Genomic DNA, 12,721 nt, shown 5'->3' on the forward strand with positions numbered 1-12,721 from the left:
GAGTAGTGTGGACTTTTGGCGTCTGAAAAATGGAACATTTCAATTGAAAGGGAGAGGAGGGTTGATGGTTTGATCGATGTTATTGTAACTTCAGGCGTCGAGTTTAGTGTAGCGATTTTGGAGCAGGATGAAAGTATCCTTCGGTGTGAGTTTGTTGCGTTTTGGTATTTTCGATGTAACGCATGATTTGATATTCGCTGGTTTGAGCATAAAGGTATTAAAAAAACGTTACATGATACGTTACATTCATATTTGTGAGTGACAAAAGATGGGCAACGCTTGAAGAAAGTATCAAAATTCTACCAAAAATACCTCCGGGAAAGATTTATTCCACTTTGACCAGAACTTGAGCTTTAACGTTCACACAGTGTCAGGTTTCCGCCGTCACTCTACTTCACTCACAAGAAACTGTATATCATTTTCGTATCATTTATCTTACCTTACGCCTGTTTGTGCATTGCTGGAAAGGTACACAGAGTGTCTCGCACACCGGCGCTCACACAGCTTCAGTGCGTTGCGTAGTCAAACCCTTCCGGAAGAAGCTAACGCCCCAAAAATAGCTGCTTGGCTCGTACTACGAAGTCGTGTAATGACGCAAAAGATTAGATAAAAAAGGGTGGTAGCGCAAGACACGAACGGCAAGCCACATAAAGCACATTGGTAAGCAAAACGGTCACTTAATAAACATGCCGCAGCCGCCTGTTTGCCGTGTGCCGGTGTGTTCCGTGTGGGACAAAATCAACAGCACATTTTGCGTACATTTATGACGCGCTCGGTGGTGGTTGGTGCTATTTTTAATCACTAAAAAGGATGCAATTTCAAATAGAACCGTTTGTCACTTTCCAAAGGAACTTTATTTGAATGTAAGCTTGAATGCTCGGTTCAAAATGTCACTCGCTCCATCCCCGTCCGAGCCACTATCCTTTTGATGCAAAGCGGGACCAATTTCGCCGGAATATTTGTCGGCCTGCCTGCACTGAATGAAAGTTTACGGCTGTCAGGGCATATTTCACTGTATTGGATTCCTCGGTACCAATTGCCCGGGTGACGAAAACGCCATTCGAAGGACAGGACATGGTAAGAAAGCTCGGGGAAAAAGGGGTTGGCAGCCTGTTCGCTACCGGCCAGTATGCATTACACCATCATCGTCATCATCAGTATCATCAGCGTGATCCGAAGTGGTCCTGCGTCCGTTGTCCTGCGCGACGCACCGCTGCCATGGCGAATAAATAAATCATTTTTATGCCAAATACGCACCGAAAATTGGTCGCGCGAAAGTCGCGCACACTCAAAGGACTCTGTTGTGTGTATTGTAAATATGCGAGAAAGCAGCAGTAACTACGCCAAAAAAAAACCCCGACCCGACAACATAAAGAGAAGAAGAGGACACATAGCTGGGTGGGAGGACATCACAGAAAAAAGGGGCATGACAGTGGGCGCCTGCTGTCCGAAATTGTGGAAAATGAAATTGAATATAAATTACAGGATTTACGACCGGAACGTACGCGTGCACGCGAGCGCGAAGAATCAGTTGCCATGGGAGCGAGGCGCGAGCGGTTTTCGCCCGAAACGAGGATTAGTATTCCTTTCCTTTATTTTGTCCATTTGTTTTTTCCCCATCTTTCCGTCCTTCCGAACGCTGTGCACGGGAATCATCACGTGCAGGAAGAAGCAAACAAAGTAAAAACAAAAAAAAAAATCACAACCAGCCGTGTGAAAGTGTGTCCTTTTGCGAGGGACACAATATTTCTATTTCTGGGTTCAACGAATAACCCCCTCCTGGGTTGATGGGTCGTTCGGTTCAATGGTAGGACCAGGATTCCAGGAGATACCAGATTGCTTGTGATTGAATATTTGTACCACAGCAACGGTGCAACGCGCGGGCCGTACTGAGTGTGGGGAAGGGCCGGCGGAAGCGCACTTTCTCGCTCCTGGTGGGGGAGGACATCGTGCTTCCGGGAAGCATACCGTTTACTAATAGGATTCAAATCGTTACGTCCTCCGTTCGATGGAGAACGCAGCATCGTATCGTTGGCAACAGTTGGGTACGGCTCGGTTTGATGAAATGTTTTGCGCAATCCGCGTGCCTGACCTCCGCGAGATCCTTTCCGCGTGTTGGGCTGCTTGCGTATGATCGGGCCGCGGTTCACAAATTAGACACTAAATATGCGAATAATTGGTACAAAGCTCCGGGACCATTCGCACGCACGGGCGCAGGGAAAGGTGATGGATTTGCTTCCATTATTGGATCTCTTTTTTGATTTTTGTTTGTAAAACCAACGTCACAGAACAACGTATGAACTGAAAGGGACCAAGCGTTGGTCGGTAGAATGTAGTGTTTTTTTGGTTGGTTAGTTTGTTTGCGATACGAAGTGGTAAATCATTTTGAAAGGACAGCAAATAAAAGCAAGCTAAATGGGGAAGAGGGGCGAGTTTGATTGTAACGATTCTCAGTAGGGCGGGGAAATTATTGAAATTCTCGATGGAATCAGCGCAACGGAATTCCCCTGGCTACCAATTAGAGGATATTATCCAACCTCCATGGTCGATGCTGCCAACGATGTTGGGTAGAAAATGAATGAATCAGATTCTACGTATTGGTGGTGTTGGAAATGTTTTTTCGAAGACGTATTTTAGAGCTTTTTTACCATAAGGGATTAAATATAGATATTCCACCAATTTAGTTTACGATTATGTTTGCCTATTGGAACATAAGTACACATAAGCCTCGACATTTAATACTAATTCAATTAGGAATACTGATAATGGCAGCTATTTACGCGCATAGCATTAGCACTTGAAACACAAACATGAAATGATAGGAAAAGAAGGATTTCCACAATATTTAAAAATAAAATAATGAAAGATAACTTTTAACTCAAAGATAATTAATTCCACATTGATTTCTGTTAGTTAATTTTGTGCCTCACTGTTGCGTTGCGTTACCCTTATTGTTTAACCGGTTCATCGATGCGATGGGTTTAGCATACATTTAGGCGCTTTCATATCGGGGAACGAAAAAACTATTTTCTTCCGTTTTATGGACATTGTTTTTGCCCTTTTATTATTAGTTGATTTTTGTAGCGATTTGGTAAATGAGGATGAGTCTAGACGGCACTGTAAGAAATACAATATCAACCTTTGTTGATTTTTCTTAAGCACCTCTTCCACAGAAGCAAAAAACTGCTCGTGCACATTGCGTGTCACATTGAAAAAAAACCCTCTCACATACACACACACACACACACACACACACACACACACACACAGCTCGTTACCTAATTACGTCTTCATCATTATGCATTCTTCCACCCAGCATCCCATCAATCGGACCACTCGACAAGTAATTTGATAACGACGTGTAAGGTAAACGCGTAACCCGAAGCACGAACCTCCTGCCGCCGGCTGCTGATACGACAAGTGGCTTTCACACACAATGCGCCCCCAACTAGCTGACGACACAAGCAGCATTATGATTGGCGTGTGTTGGTGTGATTCATCGCTTATCTTTGCCTAATGCCCGACTACTGGTTGGTGGTGGTATATGCAGTAATCGTACGCGCGCCGTATCAACAAATGCGAACCCTTTGGTATTGGTACGCGCACCAGCTGGATGTAAAGTTGAGTTGGAACATGCTGGATGTGTTTAATTTCACACTCGAACCGGGGTCGATCTTGCGTCGTTCGAGCGGAGTTGCACCAGTTGATATCTGCTAACTCGTACGCACAGTACGCTGTCATTGACTCGATTGCCGTGACACTTTGGCGTATTTGTTTTAACTGGAACCGGGGAAGTAAAATGTGCGTGCCACTGCGGCATACGGGGTCACCAGGGGGAGCCACCAAATCATAATACGACAAAATGCTACCAAACAGTGAACCACCACTCGGAAATCGTGTCCAATCGATTCCCATTCAAACAAACCATTCTCTTTTGCAATGATTACTGTGAATAGTTAGCACGCTACTGGAAGGGTTCGTGATGTATCCAGGCGTCAAGTGTCCTTTTTATGTAGTGTGTGATGCAAAAAAAAAACCCCTATTAATTAACTGACAGTTAGAGGTGGAGTGTTTGGTCATACATATCATTGATTTGTGTTCTTGCAGGTGTGCGCTATTTTTGTTTTGCTTTCATCAACAACTAGCATAAACGGGTGGCAGAACATATTGCAGCACATTTGCACCTCGCGTGTGAGTGTTTGCGTTACTTGATTGATTGAGGCTTGAGCAAATGTTTTATTTAAATGGTACAATATTTTTAGCCATTTGATGTGCTGTTGTTACATAAAGTGATTTTCTAGCTTCACTTTATTCTTTGTAAGCAATTGCAATGTTCTTTGCTTATATTTGTTTATATTTGTGTTAATTGTTTATATTTGTTCATAGAAAACTCGTTAGTTGGTTGAAAGCATTTTCTGTTGTAGAAATAAACTGGCTGCAGCAGCAAAAAGACATGTTTTGATGCGAATGACACGCAATCAGCATACTTTCATTGTATGTAACTTTTACAACCAAACGTCCCATTACTAATCTACATTCCGCCAGTTTGGCATGAAACTCTCCCACCACCACTTTCTTTGAACCCCCTGATTGCTGTCGATAAAATGTAACTTCCATCCGGCAAGCCCACCGGAGCGTGCCCAATTCCCGCAGGTCATTAACAGGCCCGAGCGCCCCACCATAGAACACCGACTAAGTCGTTTTTCGCTTATTTAACACGTACACCACAAAAGCGCTGACCCCTTTTTTCATGCTGTTACTCTGCTCTATTCACCCTCACCCTCTATTCACCCCCATTGCCCAGGAGTTCCACCGACACCGAGGACATCGAGATGCTGTCGAGGGTAATTAGTTTTGATGAGGTTGTTAAAACATCAATCGAAACATTCCGCAACACGTTCGGTGCCGAGCCGGAGCTGGCCGCCTGTGCCCCCGGCCGGGTCAACCTGATCGGTGAGCACATCGACTATAACGATGGTTTCGTCCTGCCGATGGTAAGTGTGTCTGTCTGTCTGTTTGTGTGTGTGTGTGTGTGTGTACTGATTGTGGTTGTGTGCATGTGTCAGGGGCGAAAGATTTTCCCGGAGGAAAGCATTCACATTTATACAGAAAAGCCTGTATGGGGATGGGAATGTAGGAGCATTAGACAATCGCACGCCGTTTAGAGCAAACACGGGTGAAAACGTTTCCTTTTGCTCAAAATTGGTGATTTGATTGATTTTATTTCTGATTAGAACAGAATATATTTCTTTTAGAGCTTGTCATCTCATCCGAGAATTCGAGATACATTTAATTGCAATTTCATTTGAAAGACTTTTCCTTAGTTCAAGATACATGTAATTGCAATTTCATTTGAAAGACTTTTCCTTTTTAAATTAAAAACAACTTAGATTGTCGGTGTTATTGCATTTGAGTTTGAATAGGAAAACTGAAATTGAAATTGAAAATTCTCAGTCAATTGAATTTTTTTTGTTTGAAGACGGCAAGCTGAAAAATTCTACCTGTCCGTGGAAGAACATGATCATCCAGATAGTATCCATTTGACAGTTATGGTCGGGTGAAAACGATCGAATAAATTTTGACAGGACGGGTGAAAACTTTTGATCGAACCAGCTGTCTGGTAACTTGACGAATACACAACACTCTCTTCAAATCTTCATTCTATTCACTACAAGTTCTTGAAGACACGGGAAATACTGCTAATTGTAAGCTTAATCAAATCTAAACGTGTGCTGCTATGAAAAGGTTTACATATGTGCTACTATAAAAAACGATCCGTTCCTGTGGAAATTCATTTCACCCGTTCTGTCATTTTGAGCTTATTTTTTATTCAGAAATTAGTTGTCAAATTATATGGCACGAGACTACCTGGTCTACATACATTTTGTGTTTTGTACGAAGTGTTATCATGATGTCAGCCGCCAAGTGTCAAACTCCATATAAAACAGCTGGCTAGTATCGTAAAAACTCCCAATATTATCAATCCTATAATTTTTGCGGTGATATGATATCAAAAACCCTACATACACCCACTCATCACCCAGACGGTTATAAATTGATTTTTAATTTAACGTCGAGGCCGGATAAAGTATCTCTTCCGCATATCGGTTCGTCACAAGCCGGCAGTGTATGTCAACACTGCGCGAACAAACAAATGCAGCAGCACTTTAGCTTCGCCAGGCACCATAAAATAACCTCGTAACAATCGACAAGGACTGCACTGAAATTGAATAGACAATCGTAATAAAAACAAAAAATAAACATCCCTTGTGATGGTTTTTTTTGGCTGGCGGCTCAGCTCATCCAATGCCGTCTCCCGTGCTGTAAAAGAACATCCTTTCCACCCTGAGCGAGACTGATATCGGTGCGAGTGCTATTGCCGATGGTGCTATTAACGCACTCACTCTATTTGAATCGATTTATCAAGCCGAGCCACATCCAGCGCCGACCGTGATGATGGCTTATCAGCGGGAGCTTGGGGTCGTTATTTATCTGCCCAACCCTGGGGGCCCCGTGGCAAGGGCCGCCGTGGGGAGTGCCGCACTGATGAAAGAATAACACTTGTTGGCATTTTTATCAGCCAACCGAAAAAGGGGTTGAGTCGATTGGACAAGTTATCGTCAAAGGTGCAAATGTGTTACGGAGTGGTGAAAATTTTCCCTCTCGGTTGCGGTGGAAAACTGTGCAGACGATGCTACATGAAAGCTTGGGTGCTTTACCTTCTGCGAAAAGGCATTAAATTGCCTTTTATTCCGATTCCTTCAATTGCTGCAACTCAACTTTACGAGCTCAACAGAAGGAAGAAGCGATTGCCCGAAATGGTTTACTACACTTCCGCTGCAAATGCTCTAATCCGATTCATTTCCGGGCTGCAGACAGGTTTGGTAAGGGGGATATTGGGTTGCACGAGCAGTTTGTCTAATCGATCGAGTGTTTATTAGCCACCTCTCGTACAGCCACTCATTCAGGAGGCGGGGTGAGGAGATTATTGATTTTTGTCTGGCAGTAGTGCAAATTTGTCTAGCTTGTCTTCCGGCAACGATATGATGTATTACACCTAAATCGGCATTCCGAGAACGTTGATACCGATCGCTGGAATTGTATTGAGCATTGCATGATTGGCAAAAGCGAAATGAATCGCATTTTGCCTCGCTTGGAAGTGAGTCAATCTTTCATTGGCTACTTTTATAATTGAGCGTATTGTTATAACAAAGCTGCTGCGCTGAAGATTGGTGTACAAAGCATACTCTCGTTGCCGCCTAATTTTGGCTGTAAGGCATCAATTTTTTACTGTTAGCATCATTTTTTGACTCTAACATACCTATTTTTGTCTGTAAATCATCCATATTGACTGTAGCAAATATTGTAGCAATCATGATAATTTTACAAGGTATTTGAGCAGATTTATGACGATTGTAATTTTACATCACATGAACAAACCGTGGAACCATCTTTTTTCACTCCATTACAACTATCCAAATTGGTGAAATAATTGTTACATTTTTTTATTCTTTCAATGTAGTTATTAACTACTTAACTCAAATTCAATGATTTTGGAACACACAGTTTCAGACATTACGTTAAATTTTGTAAAAAAAAGCGATTGATTTACAGTCAAAAATTGATGCCTTAGAGACAAACGTTGATGTGCACTGTCAAAAATTGATGCTTTATAGGCAAAACTTGTGACACGCTGTGAAAAATTGGTGCCTTTAGAGACAAACATAGGTGAGATAGAGCCAAAATTTAGTCGCAACGATTGTAATATGTTCGAATCGTTTCAAAATAATCATCTAATCATGTACAGCATAACTAGATAATCTTAAATTAGTTTCACCTTCTTCCCAAGGTCCTATTCTATTGATATATTGTTGTAATGATTATTGTGAAGTTTAATTACTTATAACATACTGGTTGTAGTCTGAGTTTTTCTATTGTTTCTACTGTTTTCTACGAACTGATCATACTTAAAGCGAGTGTAAATGGAATTTTACGTTTCAGTTTTTCTCGATCGTTGATGCAGCTGATAATTTTGCTGCATTCGTAAGACTATTTCGTATCAATTTTAATACTTCTTCTATAAAAGTATACATAAATGATCGCCATGCATCGCTTAGTCAATACGTAAAATTCTAATATTTTAGCGAAAAAACGATTTTGGAATAATTGTTCACCGACCGATCGACACGTAACTAAATTCCTTTAACTACATATAATAGTAATTTCAACTATATTCCAGTAAATTCACCAACCGCCAAATTCGACATAATTACTCATTCACACATTCTCTCTCTCTCACACACACACACACTAACACGCGGCACCAACAGTCAACAGCTAAAACTAATTGTTTACCGCCATTAATTTCTTCCCCCCAAAAACCCACCGGCATCCGGCACCGATAGGCACTGCAGCTCGGCACGGTGATCGTCGGGCGGCGCAATGGGACCGACTCGACCTGCGACGTCGTTACCTGCTCGGACAGCATCCAGGAGGGCACGAAGCGGGCTCAATTCGACAGCAGCACCATCGCGAAAGGATCGCCCAAGTAAGCACGCCCATGCCTGCACCCTTGCTCGCTTCACGCGCCATCGAACTTGCCCTACCGAAAACGCTAGTTAATTAATTAGACACCGTTTGCCCGGATTGCAGACCACCCACCTCGCAACCCCCCCCCCCCCTCAAGTGCACGCATAATTTGCATTTGCGTGTCCCATCGCAGGTTCTTTGGGGGGGGGGGGGGTTTGCATTGGAAACGATGGCATAAACATCGTATGGTGTAGGTGCCAATCGCGCGAAACGGCCTACCCCCTTTGCGAATGCGTAGGCCGGGAAGCTGGGCCGCGAAAACACAGGACAAACAGTTGCCGGTACACGAGCCGGTGCGCGAAATTCCGCACTGCAGCAAGTGACCGCGAGCACACGTACATGCCGGAGCCTTCCAATAGGGTTGGGGTGCTGTGGCGCCACCACCGCTGTTCGTGGTAAGGTGGATCCTTGTTCGGCCATTTCGACCGAAAACAGAAACGCGGTGGTTACGGGGCGGTGTTTTGTGTTTGAGTGTGTGGTGTTCGTGTGTTTTTACACCTTGCCGCTGCGTTTTCGGCAACCAGAGGATGCTGTTGGGGGCGATACGATGCCCGCACAGTGTGCCAAGCTTCTCTGAGCTATGTGGGCCAGCATTATTGGGAAATTGTTTGAAATTATCGGTTTGAGTTGGTTGTTTTCATGAGAAATTGGTCCACGTGTGGTGTTTTTCTAAGAGATTTGTTTACCTAACCCACAAACCATCAAACTTTGGTCGAATATAAGGGATTTTATTATTTTTAACTAATACGTCCCTAAACTACACTCAAAATAAAGGACTTTTTCATATGTTTCTTTCCTTGAACATCCTTTGAAAGGAAGTTATTGAAGCTTATTTGCAAACATAAATCTAAGACCTTGCGGGCTACCTTCGATGTTTACTAATTCTTCATCAGTTATCGCGACCATATTGTAGGAGTACAACTCATGCATCGTGTTATTGAGGCAAATTTTGATGGGACGCAGCTGGGAGATGTTGGACTGGTTCGCGTAGTAAGGTGTCATACAAAAATTCAGACGAAAATCGCTTCAAACGGTCGCATTTAGTTTTGGAGTCATTGTTTGCCGCTGCGAAGCCTTCGCGTGGATGCGATTTCTGCTTTCTGATATGTTTGCTCATGCTTCCCAGGTACTATTTCACTGTTTGGCGCGTTGCACTGACCTCTCGGCCAAGCGAACGTCACCACTTGTCTCCCTGTCTTCATTAGCAGCTTCCTTTGGATCCTCCGAACTTCAGAAAACTATTAATTAATGGTGTCTGAAAGAATGAAAACATGTTTGGTAAATCAAATCCAACATATTTTTCTCAAGAACCACGTCAATTTAACCACCTCGATGGCTCACTGTGCCTGCGAAACCGTCCCAAGCACACCGGTACACGAATGCACCATCCCAGGTACACGCCAGAGTATGCGCGCGCGCGCATGTGTGTGTGTGTGTGTGTGTGCTGTTGTTTTCTTTTTACCTTCCCCTTTCTGATGCACCTTCCTCTCCCCTCACTCACTGCCCGTGCACACCTACGCAAGGAAAAACGCGGAAAGAAAGCAGCGTGGCGCGCGTGCACGTTCATTTTCATATTCATGTATTTAAATTAAATAATACGACATCAAAACTCGCGGAAAATTCGCGCGCATAATGAATGTGCAAACGTGTACATAATTCATGCAAACTTTTCGCCCAACCGTGCTGCTGCTGCTACTGTTGTTAGTGGAGCTTCTCGCGCTACCCGGTTTGGGGGGGGGCACAAAAAAAAAGGAAATATGCACATTCCGGGGGTTCCGTGTTGCGCGGCGAAGAAACTCTCACATATTCCCCGTGGGAGCGTTCTGGGTGTTTGGTTTTTTCTTTTTTGCCCTTGCTTGGAGTAAGCGATGCCGTTGCCATGCACACACACACGCACGTGCGCGCGCGCGAAGCAGCTAAAACTAATCGGCTCACATCGTCCAGCTTAAATGTCCCGAGCGTGTCCTTATATTTGTCGATTGTTGGGGGGAGAGAGGTTTTTATTTATGGCGTACTTGTTCCCGGCATCCCGGCGGGGGAAAACAGGCACCAAGGGCAAGGTATGTGGTATTTTTTTTTTTGTTCTACCATTTTTCTTCCATCTTCTTTTTCTCGGTGGAGAACAGCACCGGATTTTGTTTGCCCCGTTTTAGGCGAAAGCTTGTTGCAGTTGGCTGCATGTGGGATTTGGTAAATGTTTTCCTCCGCCAGAAAAACAGTACGGCTTTCCTAGCCGAATTGATTAATCCCCCCCCCCACAGGCCACCATACACACACAAACACACAACATCGACACAGGGTGACAGGGATTTTGGGAAAATTTGGTGCATTTTCTCTCTTTCCCTCTCTCTCTCTCTCTGTTTGTCTCATTTGCTCTCGCACACATGAACCAATTGGACGGTACACGGTCGGCTGACACGTGGAAAGGTTTCTGTACATAAAATGGTGGGGTGGAATGACAAAAAAACCGATCCCCCTGCTATGTATATGTGTGGTACGAGTTTGCGTGGGAACGGATTGCGAAAACATGTGTCATTCGTGGTGGGTGGAAGATAAAATTTGATTAAGGCCCCTCCTCGATGGCACACCTCCCTCTTTCGCCGATTCGCACTTTCGGCTTGGCGTTTCGCCGTTGCAGTTGGGTGCATAATCAGAGCTGCTGGCCGGCAACAGCTGGCTGCTGGGCGACTTCCTCATGGTGCGCGCGTTTGTTGTCACCAATTAGCTGGTTACTGGCATGAAACTCGGGACGGGATGGGATGGGATGGTGGAAGAATTAACCAACACACCTGCAAACACACACACACAAACATACAAAGAAAAACAACGCGCCAGTCATGACAACGCGATCATTATCCACCACGTTGACATCATCATCGCCGTCATGGACGGTGAAAGTAGTTGTAGACACACATAGACGTAGCAGGCCAGGATTCGGTGGATTGCTGGTGGATTCCCTCCGGGATAGGCCGTGCGTGCGATCTGTGATTAAGGCGATAATGCACACCCCCCCTCCCCCCCTTTGTACTGCACTACACCAGTTTTTGCACAGTGTTTGGGGAACAGTTTTAAGCCTCTTCCGCACGATTCTTTCACTATTTAATTTGGCACAGGCACTGTTAGCATACACGAGGGTATTTTATGGTATTGAGTTTCTTTGTTTTTGTTAAGTGCAATAGTATGTATAAGTACAATAAAGTTCTCGACTAAAGCTTACTTGTATCGCATTGGTAATCAATTTGAATGCAATAAACATATTTCCACACTCGGTATTTTCAGTGTGGCTAATTGTTTGCTAGTCGATGAGGCAATCAAATGTTTTGTAGACCTCGAATCATATAGAGGTATTATTGTATTAAAGCATAACCTGTTCGCAGATTGAACAAATAGAAGAATGCTTATATGTTTAATTTTAAGATTTATATCAAATAACACATATTGAAGTGCAAAAACGTGTCCCGTGAGTCAGAAGTTTGTTTTAAGCCAGTTAATTTGGATAGGTTACTGGTTCTAAAATGATCCTAATTCCATGCCGGTTTCTGGGACTCATCCATAACCCATTCCGGACTAATTTAAAATTAATTTAACTGATATTGAAACCGCGCCAGACTCCAGGGCCGACTTGTTCTGAGTACATACTGGAATGGTCACGGATCCTGGAACTGATCTCCATACCGACCCGGGAACTATTCCTGAATTCATACCGGACCTGTAGCTGATCCAGGACCCATACCGATTCTGGAACCAATCGCGTAATTCGGTACCTATACTGGTCCTGTTACACATCATTAACACATTCCATTCTTACAACTGATCTTGAACCCTTATTGGTCTTGGGACTAATCCTGAACGCATGTCCTGGTATTCAACCTGAACCCATATTGGTCCTGGAACGCATGATGAGCCAAAACCGTTCCTGGATCCAAGTACTGATCTTTGATCCCGTGCCGTTCCTGGATCAAATCCCAAACAAACACCGATTCTGGAACTGATCCCATATCGGACTTAAAACTATTCCCGGTGTTATGCCTAGAACTCAGTCATGATACGGATCGTGAACCGCTCTCGGTCCTTTGACCAGTACAGTATTTAATTCGATCCAATAGCTGATTCCGCTACCATGTTGGTCAAT

General features: G+C 43.8%; 1 protein-coding gene across 3 annotated transcripts in view; it reads left to right on the forward strand.

The window, feature by feature from the left end:
• Positions 1–12,721, forward strand: part of LOC120898296 (galactokinase-like) — a 29,264-nt gene that overhangs the window by 7,630 nt on the left and 8,913 nt on the right. Inside the window, exons 2-4 of one of the 3 annotated variants that reach the window (XM_040303959.1) lie at positions 3,317–3,801; positions 4,805–4,994; positions 8,406–8,548. In XM_040303959.1, the coding sequence (XP_040159893.1) occupies positions 3,641–3,801; positions 4,805–4,994; positions 8,406–8,548 (494 nt within the window). In that variant the 5' untranslated portion in view covers positions 3,317–3,640. Of the gene's footprint in view, positions 1–3,316; positions 3,802–4,804; positions 4,995–8,405; positions 8,549–12,721 lie in introns of those variants that run through there. The other 2 variants (XM_040303941.1, XM_040303951.1) reach the window with 2 other exon arrangements.

This window comes from Anopheles arabiensis, chromosome 2, assembly GCF_016920715.1.
Source record: "Anopheles arabiensis isolate DONGOLA chromosome 2, AaraD3, whole genome shotgun sequence".
NCBI classification, from domain to species: Eukaryota; Metazoa; Arthropoda; class Insecta; order Diptera; family Culicidae; genus Anopheles; species Anopheles arabiensis.